Source organism: Microtus oregoni, unplaced genomic scaffold (assembly GCF_018167655.1).
Source record: "Microtus oregoni isolate MIOR12 unplaced genomic scaffold, Mior012 000013F_ref0000133, whole genome shotgun sequence".
Lineage (NCBI taxonomy): Eukaryota > Metazoa > Chordata > Mammalia > Rodentia > Cricetidae > Microtus > Microtus oregoni.
The window spans coordinates 39,437,191-39,457,464 of NW_024543072.1; the positions used below are offsets into that span (position 1 = coordinate 39,437,191).

At 37.7% G+C, this 20,274-nt stretch overlaps 1 protein-coding gene and 1 non-coding gene across 7 annotated transcripts in view; both read right to left on the bottom strand.

Annotated features, from left to right (window-relative positions):
* Positions 1-231: 231 nt before the first annotated feature.
* Positions 232-20,274, bottom strand: part of Cop1 (COP1 E3 ubiquitin ligase) — a 122,918-nt gene continuing 102,875 nt past the window's right edge. For all 6 annotated transcript variants that reach the window (XM_041662936.1, XM_041662934.1, XM_041662935.1 and 3 more), the window contains 2 exons: positions 2,485-2,529; positions 232-538 (listed from right to left, as the gene is read on the bottom strand). In XM_041662936.1, the coding sequence (XP_041518870.1) occupies positions 521-538; positions 2,485-2,529 (63 nt within the window). In that variant the 3' untranslated portion in view covers positions 232-520. The remainder of the gene's footprint in view (positions 539-2,484; positions 2,530-20,274) is intronic.
* LOC121455493 lies at positions 19,434-19,573 on the bottom strand. The gene has a single exon (XR_005975514.1).

Here is a 20,274-nt window from a genome sequence, read left to right on the forward strand (position 1 = left end):
TACCTGGTACTCCAGGGGGCCAGAAGAGGACCCAGAACTCCCACTGGAGCTACAAATAACTGTGAGGTGCTAAGCAGGTGTGGGGAACTGAACCTGGATCTTCTGCAGGAGCAGCCAGCTCTTCTTCACTGAGCCTCTCTCCTGCCCCAGCCAGTACATTCTCTACATCCCAGCTGTGACACTTCTTCAAAAGACTCTCACCACACCCGACAAAGGCATTCCCAGCTCAGCTGTGGCTCAATAAACTTTTATTATTTTTTATTTATTTTTATTTAAAAGAATTTGTTTCCCTATCACAAAAATTAGCCACACTGCCAACAGCAAAGTTCATAGTTACACTGATGGCGGAGAATTCTCTGGGTATTCCCAATGGCGTAAAAGGAGGAAAAAAAGTACTCAGTACAAATCCAAAACCCAGGATGACTTTGGAGAGACATCACATGTCATTTCTTTCTTTTCTCATCATCTGCTGCAGATGGTTTTCAGGAGGATCAAACACAACTTGACTTCAGGAAACCCTTTACACCAATTCTAGCACCTAATGGGGGAAACACAAAGAAGAGTTTCACAGAAGAGTTCTAAAACATCCAAAGTTTAAAGACACTTTACTGCATGTACTTCTGGAAAATACAAATGCCTACTAACTGGTATAATGCCAAGGAACTGGAAAGAACCAGATGCTCATTCCTTCTTTCAATTCAAGCACTGTATGAAAAATTTCAAATTAGTTACTGCGCCAATTAGGAAGTCTTTAAAGTAAACTACGTGAAACTGTTGGATACAAATGGTGAGGTGAAGCATGCACGGAATATCTTTGGAGTATCTTTTGGTATTTTAATACATTCTTACGGAAAAATATTGTAAAGGATTTTAATATTTCTTTCTTCCCTTAATGAGCACTGGGTCAATGCTACAGCAACAGTGATCAAGACTTTAAAGGATATCAATGCTGCCTTTCCTGTTGTTTCTTTCAACTTCAATGCTAACCATCTGGTATCAAAAAACTTGGTTAGATTTTTAGTGTTACGTTATTACCAAGCCATGAAAGTAAGCTGTTATGGTGATAAAAATAAAAGTGAGGAAAACAAGGAAGACAATGGCTAAGAGAGAACACAAAGGTGGTTGGGGGACTGTCAAGGACTGTTCCATGGACACTGTAATTTTAGGTCATAAAGACCTGAAATGTGCGATCCTTCACCTTCTGCTTGAGCTTTACAGTGCTTTTTGTATGCACTCTGTAGTACATTAGGGTCTTCTAGATATGACAGGTCAATGCTGAAAAATGTTTGGTTCTAAGAATCTATGGGATTCCATTGTAGCCTTATAGGGATGTTAATAATTCCACTTGCTCCTTATGGCTGCTGATTAAGATGTTCTATTTTTAATTCATGTCTTGCCAAGAGAATATGAAACTGAGAGAATAGGGACTTCAGTCAAATTCCAAGACCTACCACCTTGCTTGAGGCCTCCCAAAAGGAACTAATAGTTTCAATCAAAGGCCTAGCTGTCAATGGAGCTGGGGTCCCTCTTTAGGAAAGATATTACCAAACAGACTACCTGCCTAGAAAAGGCGACTGTCATATGAATCAGCTGACCAGCTGACCCAAGCAGTTCTGCCTTGAGTTTGTACGGTCATCTCCACAGGATGAGGTTAGTTTGGATTTTCTCCCTTGGATGCTTCAGGTTACTTATTTATGAATTATAGGATGTTGTGGCAAAATAACACACATCATAAAAAATGCTTTCTAAAATTTCCAAAAGAATATATAAGAGAAGGCTGTTCTCTCAAAGTATGTGTTAGCATCAAACTTATATACATAAAAATTTCCATCCAAACAAGGTTGTGTTTAGAAAAACTTCACTGCTTAGCTCATCATTTATTTATATAAATAATGCATTATGCCCAAGGGCTAAATACTAAAAGTTATAATCAAATGAAAGTTTGATTTCCTTGAACCATTAACTAAAAAAGAAAGCATGTGGAACACTATGAGTCTGTGACTCAGACTATGCTGTTGGGTGCACACAGATTTTCAGATTACAGAACACTAGAATTTCTTTTCTATTCTGACTCCCACCTTAGTAGTAAAAAACTCTACTTGTTATTGAAGAGGAGAAGAGAAACATGAGGAAGAACAAAGTACAGATGAAGGCTGCAAATATATAGGCACTTGTGTCCTGCCAAATGTCCTACTAAATGTCCCATGTATGGCTGTGCAGGCCCAGAGTAAACACCCAGCAGCCCTCACCTGTTTCTCTTTGACCATTTATCAAACCATCTAGCCCTCAGCCCCAACAAGAATTATCGTCTCCATAGCTGTGAGCTACCTATTTGTTTCAATGTCAATTAACTCATTTCTGAGTGCTGAAACCCCTAAGTTGGAACGATCATAAAGGCTCAGTATAGCTGTATATTTCTAAGAGCCAGTTGCAGTTTAAAAAGTGGATCTGAGTTTAAACTGAGGGATGTATGAAATGGCTTACCTTAATTGTACCCTGGCTGTTAGCAGCAATCAACACATTGGACTCCTAGGGAGAAAAACAAAACAAAAACAAAAGCTTTAGGAACAGAGGAGATTTCCTGAAGGGCAGATGAAAAGAGTAATTTCTTCCCCTTCTTCTTCTACTTCAACCTAAGATACCAGGGGAATCTAAAATGGAAAGCCAGCTTTTAGCATGCGTAAAGATAACTTGAGAATGAGCAACTGTTTGTCTAGAACATTCACTGAGTTAGTTCAGACATTTTCACTGGGACCTTAGCATAGCATCAACGCTCTCACACTGAGAGGGTATTTGAAGTGAAAGGAGCAGGAAGTAAATGGGATTTATCTACTCTTTCACTGATCTGAATTTAGAAAGCTGAGACTAGACAGAATTTCTATACCTGCCTCAGAAAAGAGTAATGCTCAAATGAAAGCTGTGTGTATGATACCAAAAACTACCCCTAGACACCTGGAAAGGACTGGCTTGCAGAGAGTAACAAGAACTAAAGCAAAAAAACAAAACACAACAACAACAAAAACAGAACAAAAACTCCAATGTAGTGATACTTTCTTTATGTTTTAACAAATAAAGCTTGCCTAAATATCAGAGTACAGAGCTAAACCATTACAGGCCAGGGAGTCTTGTCATACACCTTTAATCCCAGGACCTGAAAGACAGAGGCAGAGGGATCTCTGTTAGTTCAAGGCTACCCTGGGCTACACAAGATCGAATCTGTCTAGAAGAGAAATACAGCTCATACAAAGGACGTAGTGCCTTTAATGCCAACACTAGGAAGGTGGAGACAGATGTGATAAGGCTGGTGCAGAGAGGAATATGAGGTGGAAAGAGACAGCAACTCAGTGCAGTCTGAGGTTTGGTGGAGAGAGCTACAGTCTGAGACAGTCTGAGGACAGGATCGCCCCTTCGGCCTGAGTGGTGAAAGAACTCTCTATGTCTGACTGCTCTGTTCCTCTGATCATCAGCATTAATTCCTATATCTGATTCTGTTTTTTGTTTGTTTGGTTTTTGTTTTATGAGACAGGGTTTCTCTGTGTAACAGTAGCTGTCTTGGAACTAGCTCTTGTAAACCACTAGCTTCTGTTGACCAGGCTGGGCTAGAATTCCTGCCTCTGCCTTCCAAGTGCTGAGATTAAAGGCATATGCCACTGTTGCCCAGCATGACTCTGGGTTTTTATTAATCCCAATTAGAATTTGTGTCATACCTCTATCAACTGGTTGCTGCTTAAGAAGGGCTAAGACTCCACACTTTTCAAGAAGGCTATTGCTAGGAACAGGTACCATGAGGTGCTGGGGCCCTTAAGAACCATTCACTGCTATGGGAACATATAAGGACAATGAAAAGCTTTTAGATTTAGCATCAGTTCTTTCTTTCATTTTAGTTCTAGTGACTTTTTAATGTAAAGGGGAAGGTAGAAAGGAGAAAATGAGGACTGACTCTGCAATTAGCAGGGAAGTCTTTTTGCTGTAAATTGAGACTATAAATTATGTAATTCAGTCATCTGATTCCTGGGGAAAGGGAACATGGAAAAATGTGTTATATACTGACTGAGTATTCTTGTCTGGAACAGGACAGATACAATTCCTTTTATTTCTGTACATATTATATACACAGCCTTTTAGTGTGCCTGCATTTATCCTGCAACCTGTTAAATAAAATCAAGTATTTAATTTTCCACCTGTAGTAGCATGCTGATGTTCAAAAGTTTTAGCATTCAGATTAGTATCCTAACAGACTATCTCACAATATATAAGTTTAGAATCAATATATAAATAGGACAATTTATCTAAATGACCACACATAAGGAGTTTGAAGGCTGTAGCACGTGAGATCAAGAAAGAAGACATCTGATAACTACCAGCCATGTATAGGCACTTTTTGTTTGCAGTCTTAGGATTGGCATTTATAGATGACGCAACTGTTGTTACCAGAGGTCCTAACACATTCTGTCTATGGAGACAGATAAATACATAACCTATTAAAAAGTCAATGTATAAATTGAGTAGCTCAAATGGTCTTGTAGGATTGACAGATACAAAGCACGGTGTCCTAAGAATTCTTACACACACTCAAAAAACTATTCAACACAGCAAACAATGAAATAAAGAAAATAGCAACATCATCGTATCTTAGTACACCCTTCCTCAAAACACTATACAAAGGAGTGATTTAGTACTAGATTTTATTTTCAATCTAGCAGAAAAATAAAACCAGAGACATTACTTCTGTTATTAGGGGTTATTACTTAAAAGCTTTAAACAAGCCAAGACATATTTGCATCTTGGATGACTGGTGTTTGCTCGCTGTAATTGCAGTCTTGCCAGATGTAACTTTTTACTTGTAAAATAAAAATGACAGCAATTCTCATTATCTTTTTCTTTCCTTTTTTTTTTTTAAACTGCAAAACTCTCCTCAAAGAGAGCTAGTACTTTGTGCCCACTTTTTCCTCCATCTGAGAATTAGAAAAAGACAACGAAAAACTTAGCAGGACTTTTTATAAAAATAAAAATCACATATACCAAAATTTGTCATAATACCAGCACAGTATTTTCTCTACAACAGTGTTTAACAAAAGCAGTATGTTAAAGTCCTGACTAACCTGACAAAAGAATAAGTATTTGCTTAGTTTGAGATTTATTTCTTGAGAGATATACTTGAAATGTGAATATATTATAAAATGTATTTTATAGGCACACACACAAATAAAATATGCATAAATATAAGTATTATTTCTGGCCAGGACACAGTAAACAAGTGGGATTTGTTCTCCGACTATGAACAACTAGGAGAGTGAACAAAACACATATGGCACCATTGGAGTACAGACAATATAGCATTCTCAATCCCTGAGAAAAGAAGTCAATGCTGTGACTCTCCTAACCACCCTAGGGCTTTCTGCTTAGAGCCAATTTATGGACCATAAAGTAGGGAAGGGGAGTCTAAGCAGAAGATGGGGGCTCGCTGAATTGAGAAGGCAAAGAATGATGTCCAGAGTTCTGGGAGGATAGGATGCACTGATGGACTAGAATTTGTATGCAAAATATAAAGAAGCAATGCTTCAGTAACTTGCCCAGGGCTCAGTTCCCCTTGATTCTGGGTCTGAATAATAAACTGTACTTTTATATGTTAAAACTATACAGTGTCAGAAATATAGTAATTTTTAAAAAGCAAAACTGTTAATGCACATTATTAAATCCCAGAGTTCCCAAAGTTCAAAGTTTTAAACAGCATGCAGCATAAAGAAAGCAAGCGCAAGGAACTGCCCTACTTCTCTGTATTTAAGTTTTACTAGAGCACAGCTATGCTTATTTATTCATATATTGGCTCTGAAAGAATGCAGTGGCAGAATCCTAGCCTATGAATCTGAAACATTTGCTCTCCAGTTTTTCTTAACTGTCTCTTTATATTTACTCTAATACAGCTTAAAGAAGGAAAGATCAACATAATCAAGTTCACCTGAAAAAAAATTTAACTTTTTTAAAATTTAACTTTCTAACAGAATAAATTTCAACATTTAAAAAGAATTCAACAAAAACATGCATTATATAAAAACAAAGAGATGCAGCAATGACTAGGACAATGAAAATGAGAACATTAAAAGTAGGATATCATAATTATATTCAAGTAGACAAATGAAACACGGAAGACATAATTATAAGGACCCAAAGAGAAACATACAATATTGAAAATGGGAACACAACAGTGAAAAAAAGGACAAGGCAAAGGAGAACACAAACCATATCTGGCAAGACAGAAACAAACAAATACAACCAAGGCAAGGGGAAAACTGGTGGAAATTCAGAGATCAGCACTTCATTGATCAACAAAGTGAACACAGACATTGTGTACATGTATAATTGGAACCCCAAGTAGAGAAGGGGGAGCATATGAAGATGTGTGACAGGAATTTTACATTATCAGAAAAAAACAAAAGGTAAGCTAATATCAGGAATGAAGGAAGATATATCAGTAGATATCCCAGGCATTAAAATAATATCATTATAAAAAACTTTATGGCAATAAGACTGACAACTAATAACATGAATTATACAAAAAATGCAAAATACCTCAATATGACAGAAGGAAAAGTTACTGACTAAGGAATGAGGAACATTTTCAAACATTCATAAATGAACATTTATGAATGAAACAAAGCCAAAAAATCATGAAAATAAAACTAGCCAATTGTCTTTATAAGCAGATTTTTAAAAAACCTTAAAATATATCATTAAAGGAATTAATCTATATAAAAAAGAAAAACACATTGGGGGTTGGTGATTTAGGAAGCTGAGGAATTGAGCGCTATCTCTAGGATCCACAAACATAGGAACAAAGCTCCCTCCCACAAGTTGTTCTCTGATTTCCACATTCAAGTTGCAGTGCATACACACCCACACACAAAATATAAGACTTACACTGTAATAAAAATGTAAAAACAATACATGGCATATAGGTAGGATTTATCCCAACATTAACTTGGTCTCTAGCACAGCGAAGCTTAGCAATTATACAAGTCCCTAGTATCAAAAAATTTAAATTGTCAAAGAATACAATTCATTACGTTGAGAAGACAAACTCACATATAATACAAAATTCACTTGAACTTATCACTAACAGAAAAAAAACTTTTATTCAAGGCAGCAAATGATCAACGTATAAATGTGCAATTAAATCTTGAACGCACCACACTCTGACACAAAAAAACAATATTATAGTCAGAAGGCAGTAAAACTATCCACACTTGCAAATTACATGTCTGTCCATGTAGAAAATCCCAATGAGTATTAATAAACTATCTCCTGGAACTATTAAACAGACTATTGCAGGAGTATACAACATCATTTACATGAAAATCAGTTTTTCTATAAACCAGTTATAAATGACAAACAAATGGAACTTTACAAGTGTTACTTATAGAAGCATCTAAAACAATTTTCCACTTACAGATAAAGACTTAATATTAAAAATTATAAAACAATTCTGTGTGTTGCTTAAAATCAAGACTACATATATCTATGTGGGTCAGAAAGCATTTAAGATATTAATTATTTTTGCAATCACAATTAAAGTTCTACGACTTTAAAAATAGAAATTTAGCTGATCTCTCGGCACCAGGAGAGACAGCGTTGGGCCCACCCAGCTCCCATCCAGAACCCTCCCCACTTCGGCCCCACTGTCCTCTTTCGGCACATAACATCACCCAGCCCAGCCTGTCTGGGCACTGGGTCCGATTCCTTGGGGCACCCAAGTGGGCGGGAGTCCCTTTGTTTCTATCGCCTGCCTGCACCAAGCAGGGTAGGCGCTTTGCGACCTGCCCACCAGCACGGAGGCCTGATATCTCGGTGCCAGGAGAGACAGCGTTGGGGAGAGCCAACGTTGGGGAGAGCCAGCGTTGGGTAGGCAAGGAGACCTGATCCGGTAGAAGAAGATTCATAAGGGAGCATTTGGAAAAGGAGATGGGCAGACGCCAAGGCAAGAATTCGCCCAACAAGCTGAAAAGCAACATGAAGCCACCAGAAACCAGCGACCTCACAACGGGAGGACATGAACACCTTAATCAAGAAGAAGTAGAAAAGACTGACTTCATGAAAGTGATTGATGCCCTTAAACAACATGTAAAAAACGCCCTTATAGAAATGGATGAGAAATATAACAGAAAGTTTGAAGAATTGAATAAATCAGTGAATGATACCCTAGAAAACCAAGGAAAAACAATCAAACAGATAATGGAAACAGTTCAAGACTTGAAAACTGAAATGGAGGCAAAGAAGAAAACACAAACAGAGGGCCGGCTGGACATGGAAAATTTAAGTAAACAAACAGAGTCTACAGAAACAAGCATAACCAACAGAATACAAGAGTTAGAAGAAAGAATCTCAGATTCTGAAGATACCATAGAGAAAATAAACACACTGATCAAAGAAAACAGCAAGTCCAACAAACTCTCATCACAAAATATTCAGGAAATATGGGACACAATAAAAAGACCAAATCTAAGAATAATAGGAGTAGAAGAAGGAGAAGAAGTGCAGCTCAATGGTCCAGAAAATATATTTAATAAAATTATAGAAGAAAACTTTCCCAACCTAAAGAAAGATATACCTATGAAGGTTCAAGAAGCATACAGAACACCGAATAGGCTAGATCAAAAAAAAAAAAACCATCCCCTCGCCATATAATTATCAAAACACAAAGCATACAGAATAAGGAAAGAATATTAAGAGCTGCAAAGGAAAAAGGCCAAATTACTTATAAAGGTAAACCTATCAGACTTACACCTGACTTCTCCATGGAAACCATGAAAGCCAGAAGGTCCTGGATAGATGTACTGCAGAAACTGAGAGACCATGGATGTAAGCCCAGATTACTATACCCAGCCAAGCTTTCGTTCACTATAAATGGAGAAAATAAAATTTTCCAGGATAAAAACAAATTTAAACAATACGCAGCCACAAATCCAGCCTTACAGAAAGTACTAGAAGGAAAATGACTAACCAAGGAGTCCAACAATGACCACAATAACTCAGACATCTAGAGACCCTTCACCAACACAAATCAAAGAAGGGAAACACACAAACTCTACGACTAATAAAATGACCGGAGTTAACAACCACTGGTCATTAATATCACTTAATGTCAATGGACTCAACTCACCTATTAAAAGGCACAGGCTAAGAGATTGGATACGAAAACAGGATCCAACATTCTGCTGTTTACAAGAAACACACGTCAACCACAAAGACAGGCACCTACTCAGAGTAAAGGGCTGGGAAAAGGCTTATCAAGCAAATGTACCTAAGAAACAAGCAGGTGTGGCCATACTAATCTCTAACAAAGTAGACTTCAAACTTAAATCAATCAGAAGAGATGGAGAGGGGCATTTTATACTCATAACAGGAACAGTTCATCAGGACGAAGTCTCAATCCTGAACATCTATGCCCCTAATATAAAAGCACCCACGTACATAAAAGAAGCATTGCTAAAACTCAAGGCAGCCATCAAACTGCACACACTAATAGTAGGAGACTTCAACACTCCTCTCTCACCAATGGGCAGGTCAATCAGACAGAAACCTAACAGAGAAATAAGAGAATTAATGGAGGTAATGAATCAAATCGACTTAACAGACATCTATAGAACATTCCACCCAAATAGGAAAGAATATACCTTCTTCTCTGCAGCTCATGGAACCTTCTCAAAAATCGACCACATAGTCGGTAACAAAGCAAACATTCGCAGTTACAAAAAAATATTAGTAACCACCTGTGTCTTACCAGATCACCATGGATTAAAGTTAGAATTCAACTACAATCCTACCCCCAGAAAGCCTACAAATTCATGGAAACTGAACAGTCAACTACTGAACCATACCTGGATTAAGGAAGAAATTAAGAAAGAAATTAAAGTCTTCCTGGAATTCAATGAAAATAAAGAAACAACATACTTAAACTTATGGGACACTATGAAAGCAGTCCTAAGAGGAAAGTTCATAGCACTAAGTGCCCACTTAAAGAAAACAGAGAAAGCTCACATTGGAGACTTAACAGCCCACCTGAAAGCTCTAGAAAAAAAAGAAGCAGACTCACCTAGGAGGAGTAGAAGACTGGAAATAATCAAACTGAGGGCTGAAATCAACAAAATAGAAACACAGAAAACAATCCAAAGAATCAATGAAACAAAAAGCTGGTTCCTGGAGAAAATCAACAAGATTGATAAACCCCTATCCAAACTAATCAAACGGCAGAGAGAGAATTTGCAAATTAATAAGATCAGAAATGAAAAGGGGGACATAACCACAGACACAGAGGAAATTCAGAGACTCATTAGATCTTACTACAAAAGCCTATATGCCACAAAACTGGAAAATGAAAAGGAAATGGACACCTTTTTAGATAAATACCATATACCAAAGTTAAACCAGGAACAGGTGAACAATCTAAATAGACCTGTTGGTCGCGGAGAATTAGAAGAGGTTATCAAAAACCTCCCTACCAAAAAAAGCCCAGGACCAGATGGCTTCAATGCGGAATTCTTCCAGAACTTCCAAGAAGAACTAATACCTATACTCCTTAATGTATTTCACAATATAGAAACAGAAGAGGCATTGCCAAATTCCTTTCATGAAGCTACAGTTACCCTGATACCAAAACCGCACAAAGACTCAACCAAGAAAGAAAATTATAGACCAATCTCACTCATGAACATCGATGCAAAAATCCTCAACAAAATACTGGCAAACCGTATCCAAGGACACATTAGGAAAATTATCCATTATGATCAAGTAGGCTTCATCCCAGGGATGCAGGGCTGGTTCAACATACGAAAATCTATCAATGTAATCCAGCATATAAATAAACTGAAAGAAAAAAACCATATGATCATTTCATTAGATGCTGAAAAAGCATTTGACAAAATTCAACATCCCTTTATGATAAAAGTATTGGAGAGATTAGGGATACAAGGGTCATACCTAAATATAATAAAAGCTATATACAGCAAGCCGGCAGCTAACATAAAATTAAATGGAGAGAAACTTAAAGCCATCCCACTAAACTCAGGAACACGACAAGGCTGTCCACTCTCGCCATACCTCTTCAATATAGTGCTTGAAGTTCTAGCAATAGCAATAAGACAACATAAGGGGATCAAGGGGATTCGAATAGGAAAGGAAGAAGTGAAACTTTCGTTATTTGCAGATGATATGATAGTGTACATAAGCGACCCCCAAAACTCCACCAAAGAACTTTTACACCTGATAAACAGCTTTAGTAATGTGGCAGGATACAAGATCAACTCCAAAAAATCAGTCGCCCTCTTATACACAAAGGATATGGAAGCAGAGAGGGAAATCAGAGAAGCATCACCTTTCACGATAGCCACAAACAGCATAAAATATCTTGGGGTAACTCTAACCAAGGAAGTGAAAGATCTATTTGACAAGAATTTTAAGGTATTGAAGAAAGAAACTGAGGAGTATACCAGAAAATGGAAGGACCTCCCTTGCTCTTGGATTGGGAGGATCAACATAGTAAAAATGGCAATTCTACCAAAGGCAATTTATAGATTCAATGCAATCCCCATCAAGGTTCCTTCAAAATTCTTCACAGATCTTGAGAGGACAATAATCAACTTTATATGGAAAAACAAAAAACCCAGGATAGCCAAAATAATCCTATACAATAAAGAATTGTCTGGAGGAATTACCATCCCTGACTTCAAACTCTATTACAGTGCTACAGTGATGAAAACAGTGTGGTATTGGCATAAAAACAGAGAAGTCGACCAATGGAATCGTATAGAAGACCCGAATTTTGACCCACAAACCTATGAACACCTCATTTTTGATAAAGGAGCCAAAAGTATACAATGGAAGAAAGAAAGCATCTTCAACAAATGGTGCTGGCATAACTGGATGTCAACCTGTAGAAGAATGAAAATAGACCCATATCTATCACCATGCACAAAACTCAAGTCCAAATGGATTAAAGACCTCACTATCAGTCAGAACACATTGAACCTGAAAGAAGAGAAAGTGGGAAGTACCCTACAGGAGATGGGCACAGGAGATCGCTTCCTATGTGTAATCCCAACAGCACAGACATTAAGGGCAACATTGAATAAATGGGACCTACTAAAACTGAGAAGCTTCTGTAAAGCAAAGGACACTGTCACCAAGACAAAAAGGCAACCTACTGACTGGGAGAAGATCTTCACCAACCCCGCAACAGACAAAGGTCTGATCTCCAAAATATATAGAGAACTCAGGAAACTAGACTTTAAAATGCTAATTAACCCAATTAAAAAATGGGGCACTGAACTGAATAGAGAATTCTCAGCAGAGGAAGTTCAAATGGCCAAAAGACACTTAAGGTCATGCTCAACCTCCTTAGCAATCAGGGAAATGCAAATCAAAACAACTTTGAGATATCATCTTACACCTGTCAGAATGGCTAAAATAAAAAACTCCAATGATAGCCTTTGCTGGAGAGGCTGTGGAGGAAGGGGTACCCTCATCCAATGCTGGTGGGAATGCAATCATGTGCAACCACTTTGGAAATCAGTGTTTCGGTTTCTCAGGAAATTCGGGATCAACCTACCCCTGGACCCAGCAATACCACTCCTGGGAATATACCCAAGAGATGCCGTATCATATGACAAGAGCATTTGTTCAACTATGTTCATAGCAGTATTATTTGTAATAGCCAGAACCTGGAAACAACCTAGATGCCCTTCAATGGAAGAATGGATGAAGAAAGTGTGGAATATCTACACATTAGAGTACTACGCTGTGGTACAAAACAATGACTTCTCAAATTTTGCATGCAAATGGATGGAAACAGAAAACACTATCCTGAGTGAGGTAACCCAGACCCAAAAAGATGAATATGGGATGTACTCATTCATAATTGGTTTCTAGCCATAAACAAGGGTCACGGAGTCTACAATTGGTGATCCTAAAGAAGCTAAGAAGGTGAACCAAAGGAAAAACAAATAGTTGTCCTCTTGGCTATGGGAAGTAGACAAAATTGCCGGGGAGAAAATTGAGATCTTGGGGGTGGGGTGGGATGGGGGTAAGGGGAGATGGGGAGAGAAAAGTAAGAAGGGGAGAATGGGGGGGAACTTGGGGAAAAAGGAGGATTGGGATAAAGGACGGTTAGATAGGGGAGCACGGAAGCACAATTCTTAGTTAAGGGAGCCACCTTAGAGTTGGCAAGAGACTTGAACCTAGAGTGGCTCCCAGGTGCCCAAGCAGAGGTCCCCAGTTAGTTCCTTGGGCAGCTGAGGATAGGGAACCTGAAATGACCCTATCCTATAGCAATACTGATGAATATCTTGCATATCATCATAGAACCTTCATCTGGTGATGGATGGAGATAGAGACAGAGACCCACACTGGAGCACTGGACTGAGCTCCCAAGGTCCCAATGAGAAGCAGAAGGAGGGAGAACATGAGCAAAGAAGTCGGGACCACGAGGGGTGCACCCACCCACTGAGACAGTGGAGCTGATCTATTGGGAGCTCACCAAGGCCAGCTGGACTGTGACTGAAAAAGCATGGGATAAAACTGGACTCTCTGAGCATGGCGAACAATGAGGGCTGATGAGAAGCCAAGGACAATGGCACGGGGTTTTGAACCTACGTAATGTGCTGGCTTTGTGGGAGCCTAGCCAGTTTGGATGTTCACCTTCCTAGGAATGGATGGAGAGGGTAGGACCTAGGACTTACCACAGGGCAGAGAATCCTGATTGCTCTTTGGACTGGAGAGGGAGGGGGAGAGGAGTGGGGGGAGGGGGAGAAGGGTGGGAGGAGGGGGAGAAGGGTGGGAGGAGGGGGAGGGAAATGGGAGGCTGGGAGGAGGTGGAAACTTGTTTTTTTTTTCTCCTTTTCTCAATAAAAAAAATGGGAAAAAAAATAGAAATTTAGAGGTTGATTACAGCATGTCACCAAAAAGAAACTATAGCAGATAAGAAAATAGAAAGCTCAGAAACAAATCACTATGCAATCATGTGAATTTTCAAAATAACTTGGCAAGAATAATTAGAGTGACAAAGAGTACTGAAAATACTGAAACAACCATTGCTTTTACGACTCTAGTCGGCAGTGTAAACCTAGAGCCCAAAACTGAGGTGAACTAAAGTCTCATGCAATAGCCAACTTTATTCAGAGCATCAGACAATTTATACTCAGGGTTAAAAATCATATGAATAAAGTGTCCAATCACAAGGATAAGCAAATGTGCCAGGCATAGAGGCACATGAACAAGTAACAATAGTCAGCTGTAATGAATAATCAAAAGGAAACTCACGCCTAACTGCTACACCTGGGAGGAGCACAAAAGCACATTCCAAGAACAATTCCTTGTTTTTGAAGAAACTGAGGCGACAAGACTCTTTGTTGTTGTTGTTTTTGATTTTCTCACAAGAACTTCAAAATTCCCCTCACATTCTTGGACTGTGTTCTGACAAGCTATATTTGAAAAGCAATTGTGTGTCTGCTGAAATGTATATTAAAAAATCCCTCAATTATATTGTATCACCCTAAAAATTCTAAATGTAAAAAACAACAAAATATAGGATTAAAAAAAACACAGAAAATAATGTTTGAGTTTGAAAATATTCTTAGAATGAAAAAAAAAAGGCCACCTTAAGACCGCTGACAGTTTAAGAAGAGTACAGTCCTTGGTAAATGGACTACATCCCAGTGGAAGTCCACACATCTAAGAATATTGGGCAACACAAACTGGACCTGATGGGTTAAAAAAAGAAACTAAAAAGAGGATAGCAAAGTTGGATGGAGAGAGTATGGGGTGGGGTAGGGGTGGAATCAGAGGAGTTGGAAGAGAGTGGAGTATGATCAAAACACACTGCATGAAATTTTCAAACAACTTAAAAGAACTGCCCACACTGAGGTTAAGAAGACAAATAAAACCAAGGACTTTATGGCTTTCCTCATAAAAATGTTGAAAAACTTATCTCATCAAAATTTAACATAATTTTCACTTACTAGAAGAAATAAATTAAACCAACAACGTCAAATATGGGCAAGGGTAAGAAGCAAGTAGGTGATCACAGTCTCCTGATAAGAACAAAAAATAAGATGACAACTTTGGGAAAAGGTCTGAAAGTTCCTTACAAAGCTAACTTCATACCTATCCTATGATGTAGCCATTCTACCCTGTAGATATATGCATGCAAAAGAAAGAATATTAAACCATATAAATATTACTCAAAATAATTAAAAACCAGAAAAATGTTTTATGTTCAAAATGGGTGAACCTCTGTGTGTTAATGGGTTATAAATAAAAATGTTGCTTACATAAAAAAAAACCCCACAACATAAAACTATATATACAAGCTGGGTAGTGGTAGCACATGGCTTTAATCCCAGCACTCAGGAGGCAGAGGTAGGGGGATTTCTGAGTTTAACGCCAGCCTGGTCTACAGCTACACAGAGAAACCCTGTCTTGAAAAAAAAAAAAAAGAAAAAAAAGGAAAAAAAGAAAAGGTGTCTAAGGAGATGTCCTCAGCTTGTTCCTTGAGCAGCTGAGGAGAGGGCGCCTGAACTGGCCCCATCCTATAGCCACACTGATGAATATCTTGCATATCACCAGAACCTTCATCTGGCGATGGATGAGATAGAGACAGAGACCCACACTGGAGCAATGGACTGAGCTCCCAAGGTCCAAATGAGGAGCGGAAGAAGAGAGAACATGAGCAAGGAAGTCAGGACCACCAGGGGTGAACCCACCCACTGAGACAGTGGGGCTGATCTAATGGGAGCTCACCAAAGCCAGCTGGACTGGGACTGATGGAGCATGTGATCAAAGCAGACTCTCTGAATGTGGCTGACAAGAAGGGCTGATGAGAAGCCAAGGACAATGGCACTGGGTTTTGATCCTACTGAATGTACTGGCTTTGTGGGAGCCTAGCCAGTTTGGATGTTCACCTTCCTAGACCAGGATGGAGGGAGGAGGACTTTGGACTTTCCACAGGGCAGGGAACCCTGACTGCTCTTTGGTCTGGAGAGGGAGGGGGGGGAAATGGGGGGGGGAATGAGAGGGAAATGGGAGGTGAAAATTTGTCATAATAATATATATATATATATATATATATACAAAAAGAAAAAAACAAAAGAAAAAACGTACACACATGAGGGGGGTGGAGGAATGGCACCAACAAAACAAGCTGAAGAAACCAGACAAAAAGAAAAATATATTTATTTATATAATTATAAATATTTATAATGTATATAAGAAATAACATATATATGTTGTTTCTACTATATGAAGTTGTAAGGAAAACTGAAGTCAGGAATCAGTTCGTGAAGATTAATAAATACATCAATATTGGTTTCTGTATTATTGAACTAGTCATCTTGTCATGCACCTAAGAGAATGAAATCTTAGGAAAGTATTTAACAAGTACAAGAGAGCCTCAACTCTCATCACTACATACAGAGACATTTCAAATTACACACATGCACACATCCAAGTGCTTTCAATAAAATAAAGGGTCTGGCTATGGAATGAAGGTTGAAGGGGGTGGTGTTTCTCAGTGTACATAGCTTAGTTGGGCTGCCAAATGTTCCCTTCTTTGACATCTGGGAGAATGGAGCTTCTTCATCAAAAGAGAACAAGCTTATCCCACTACATTCCAATCCCTTAATTCCTCTTTACTTAGGTGTTCTTGCTTAACATCATCTAGGATAATACTAAGTGATGATGAAGATGATTATTTGACTGACAGAATGAACCCTCGGTTTTTTGATTCATTCAAACAAATATCTGGTTTCTTAAAAAACTTGACAAATAAGAAGAAAGGATTTACATTATTAATTAAAGAGATTTATCATAGCTTCAATTCTGAGATTAAGTTTCTTAATTAAGACCTTTCTATGTGCAGAGTCAGTGGTTGTGTGGGGAGCTGGCCAGGTTTTATTTAGGCCATTTCTCAGTGAAGGTTGAACTTAACATTTCAGTAGACTGTTTTGTCAGTAAGCCCTTGGGTTCTGGGGTGTAGCACATGATGGTATGTTTAACTTCTTACATAAGTACTATGTAACCAACTTGGGCACTCATGATTGTGTAGGATGCACTTCACCCACTGACTCATTTCCTCAGCTCAAACTGAGATTTTTCTGAATGAGCAATGAAGATATTTTATATTGATATTTTTCCTTCTTATTTCTCTGTATAGGTGCTTTGCCTGTATGTCTGTGCACCATGTGTGTGAAGTGCCTGAGGAGGTCATACAAAGACACTGCATACCCTAGAACTGAAGTTACAGATTATGAATCACCATGTGAGTGCTGGGAATCGAACCTGTACCATCTGGAAGAGCAGGCCAGTGTTCTCACCTGATTAATCTCTTCATCCCCTGATTTTTTTAAAACATAATAATTCCAAAAAAAGATAAGACAGATCTTTTGCTGCACATAAATGTCATTTTAAGTGCTGAATAATTCCTAGTATCTTTATTGTCAGATATAAGAAAATATAGCAATTAGAGGAAAATTATGTATTAATCTGAACTTCAAATCTTAAGGTTATTCTAATGCAATAGTAAATAAACATATAAAACATCAAGAATAAATTAGCGACTGATATTTACCTCTATATGCATGAAAATCAGCATTAAAAACTGGTATTAGTGGTTGTTCCCTGGGGAAAATGGTCTTTTAACACACAGAGATTAGTCTAGGAATATTTTATATTTTTATAGGTCTAAGATGTTTTAACATTCTGGAAAAAAGGGACAATTTGCTACTTCAAAAATGTATTCAGTTAGTTCAAAGTAGTCAAAACTTGTGACTATTATTTTAGTGCATTTCCTTGCCTTTGTATTGGGAACTGAACTCAGGGACTTGTGTTTGCTGGGTAAACTAGCAAACACTATCACTGAGCTCAGCTACATGCCTGCTATTTTAAAACATGTCAGATGAATATAATCATAAACTCTTTGAGAAGGAAAAGAAAGATCCATCCCAACCATGAACCTACCTTCACTGGAATCAACAGATTCTCTTTCCTTTCCTTCCTGTTCTCCATTTAACCATGTTAATATTTAACCTTTAGATTTGTGTCCTCAAAGTCCTTAGGTTCACTAATAAGTAGTCCTCAGTGGTAAACAGCAAAAAATTTAAAAGCCACAGTCTCAACCTAACATTAAAAAACTAAATATTACACATGTGATTAGCTCCAGGTTTGGTATGTGATTATTCCTAGGCCACAAAAATAGTTACATTCAACCTTGGAGCATAACAATATAGACAGGTTCTGTAATTAATGATATTGAACAATGTACAGAATTATTATTAATATGGACATCAAGTGGCTCATAATTATCCACCTGGTTAGATAGATTATATCGAATAGCTTTTAAAGAAGTTTGTGGATGAGAAAAATCAAGAAAGGCATAATCATGTCAAAAAGGGTAAAAATATACACATATATCTACACACAGCAGATATAAATAAACTGATAGCAAAAAACAAGGAGACATCTCCAAAAGGGTACCCTAAATGATTTAAATAATAAAGGAAAAATACATTTCTTGGCCTTGGATTTTTTCTTTCAATTTCACCTATATAATATTTATGCCACTTATTAGTCAGGTCACTATAGAAAGGAATCTTAGATCTACATTAGAATTTATTATGCTAAAAAATAAGGAAAATAAATATAATGATTAGAAAATTTTAAAATTGTTTATTGAAATGAAGAGCTAGACCATGGATTTCTAATGAGCCAGGAAAATTCAACAAACTGCTTCAATATCTGCCTCAAGCAAAATTTACTCAAAGAAAGAAATACAGAAAGTTTAGAACCACAAACATGGTATTTCCATAATTAATTACAAATAAGACCAGTTGTAGTTGCTCACAGCTCACCCTAGTACTGTGGGCCACTCAATTTCTGCTCAGCTCCTTTCCTCCTGCCCTTCTCCCCAAAACTTAGACTCAACCATAACTTCAAACTTAATACTAAGAAACAAGAACTTTTAATAAAAAGTACTTCATGAAAGCTACTTTCAATAACTGATAACTTTAGATTAATTAGTCTAACCCATTCCCTAGAAAAATAGCAATTCTACATACATTGTACATTCTGGTTGTAGGTTCTTCAAACAAACAAGCCAACAGAAACAGTAACCTATTTTCACAAACCATCAACTAACCTGTAACCCCTGTACTTCAATAGCAAAGGAAGTAGTTCAAGGCTAACTTGAGTGACAAGGGACCTTGTTTCAAAAAGCATTAAAAAGAAAAGGGCCAAAACACAGACAACGCAATCATAAAATACTTCCAAATGGCTGAACTAACTTTACTTGGTTTTCTTTTTTGTTTGCTTCTACAATCTAATACACTCAGCCAGCAGAGATACTGAACAAAATAATAAGGAAAACAGTATTTAGAGTGGTAGTTCAAAAAGTTGTATGGAGGGGAACGATCAGACTTAGCCCGCTGTCCTAAGTCAGACAGAGACCTCCATGTTTATGTAGGATTGCTGCCTTTTGCAGACAAAAGATATTTTCTCATTTGTCTACATGGTTGACTCCGCAGCTTCCACTTTTAGTGCATTTTATTATTAATACATTTGTTATACAGTCTTTATATTTCAATATTTTCATGTACTTCTTTATAATTCTAATTTCTAACTGCTTTCTCATCTAGATATACCTTAATACATTAAAAACAACTTAAATGATAACAAAAAACAGCATCCAGGTAACAGAAAAGAACCATCATAAAGGCATATTTAACAAACAAAGGCAAAGTGATTCCTAGTCAGAAAGAAAAACTCTAAAAGTATGTACATAAAAGAAGGATGGAGATACACAGACACATTTACTCACCACACCTCAGTCACTCCAATGTCAAGTGGCCCACATCACATATTATCTTTGCTATTCAAGACATACAGATGCCTTCAAGTTCCATCGCATGCCAAGATCTCATACTTGATAATACCTTGCATACGCGTGAGAACACTATTCACAAAGATATCTATAACAAGGGAAACGATTCTGTACTAGTGATGAATATTAAAAACTTCTAAAAGAAAAACTGTACTTTCTGTCTTTAAAAAGTGATTTATTTTGGCTGAAAGACACTTAAGGAAATGCTCAACATTCTCAGCCATCAGAGAAATGTAAATCAAAATAACTCTGAGATTCAGAATGTCCAAGATCAAAAACACTGATGACAGCTTGTGCTGGAGAGTATGTGGGATAAGGGGAACTTTCCTCCATTATTGGTTGGAGTGCAAACT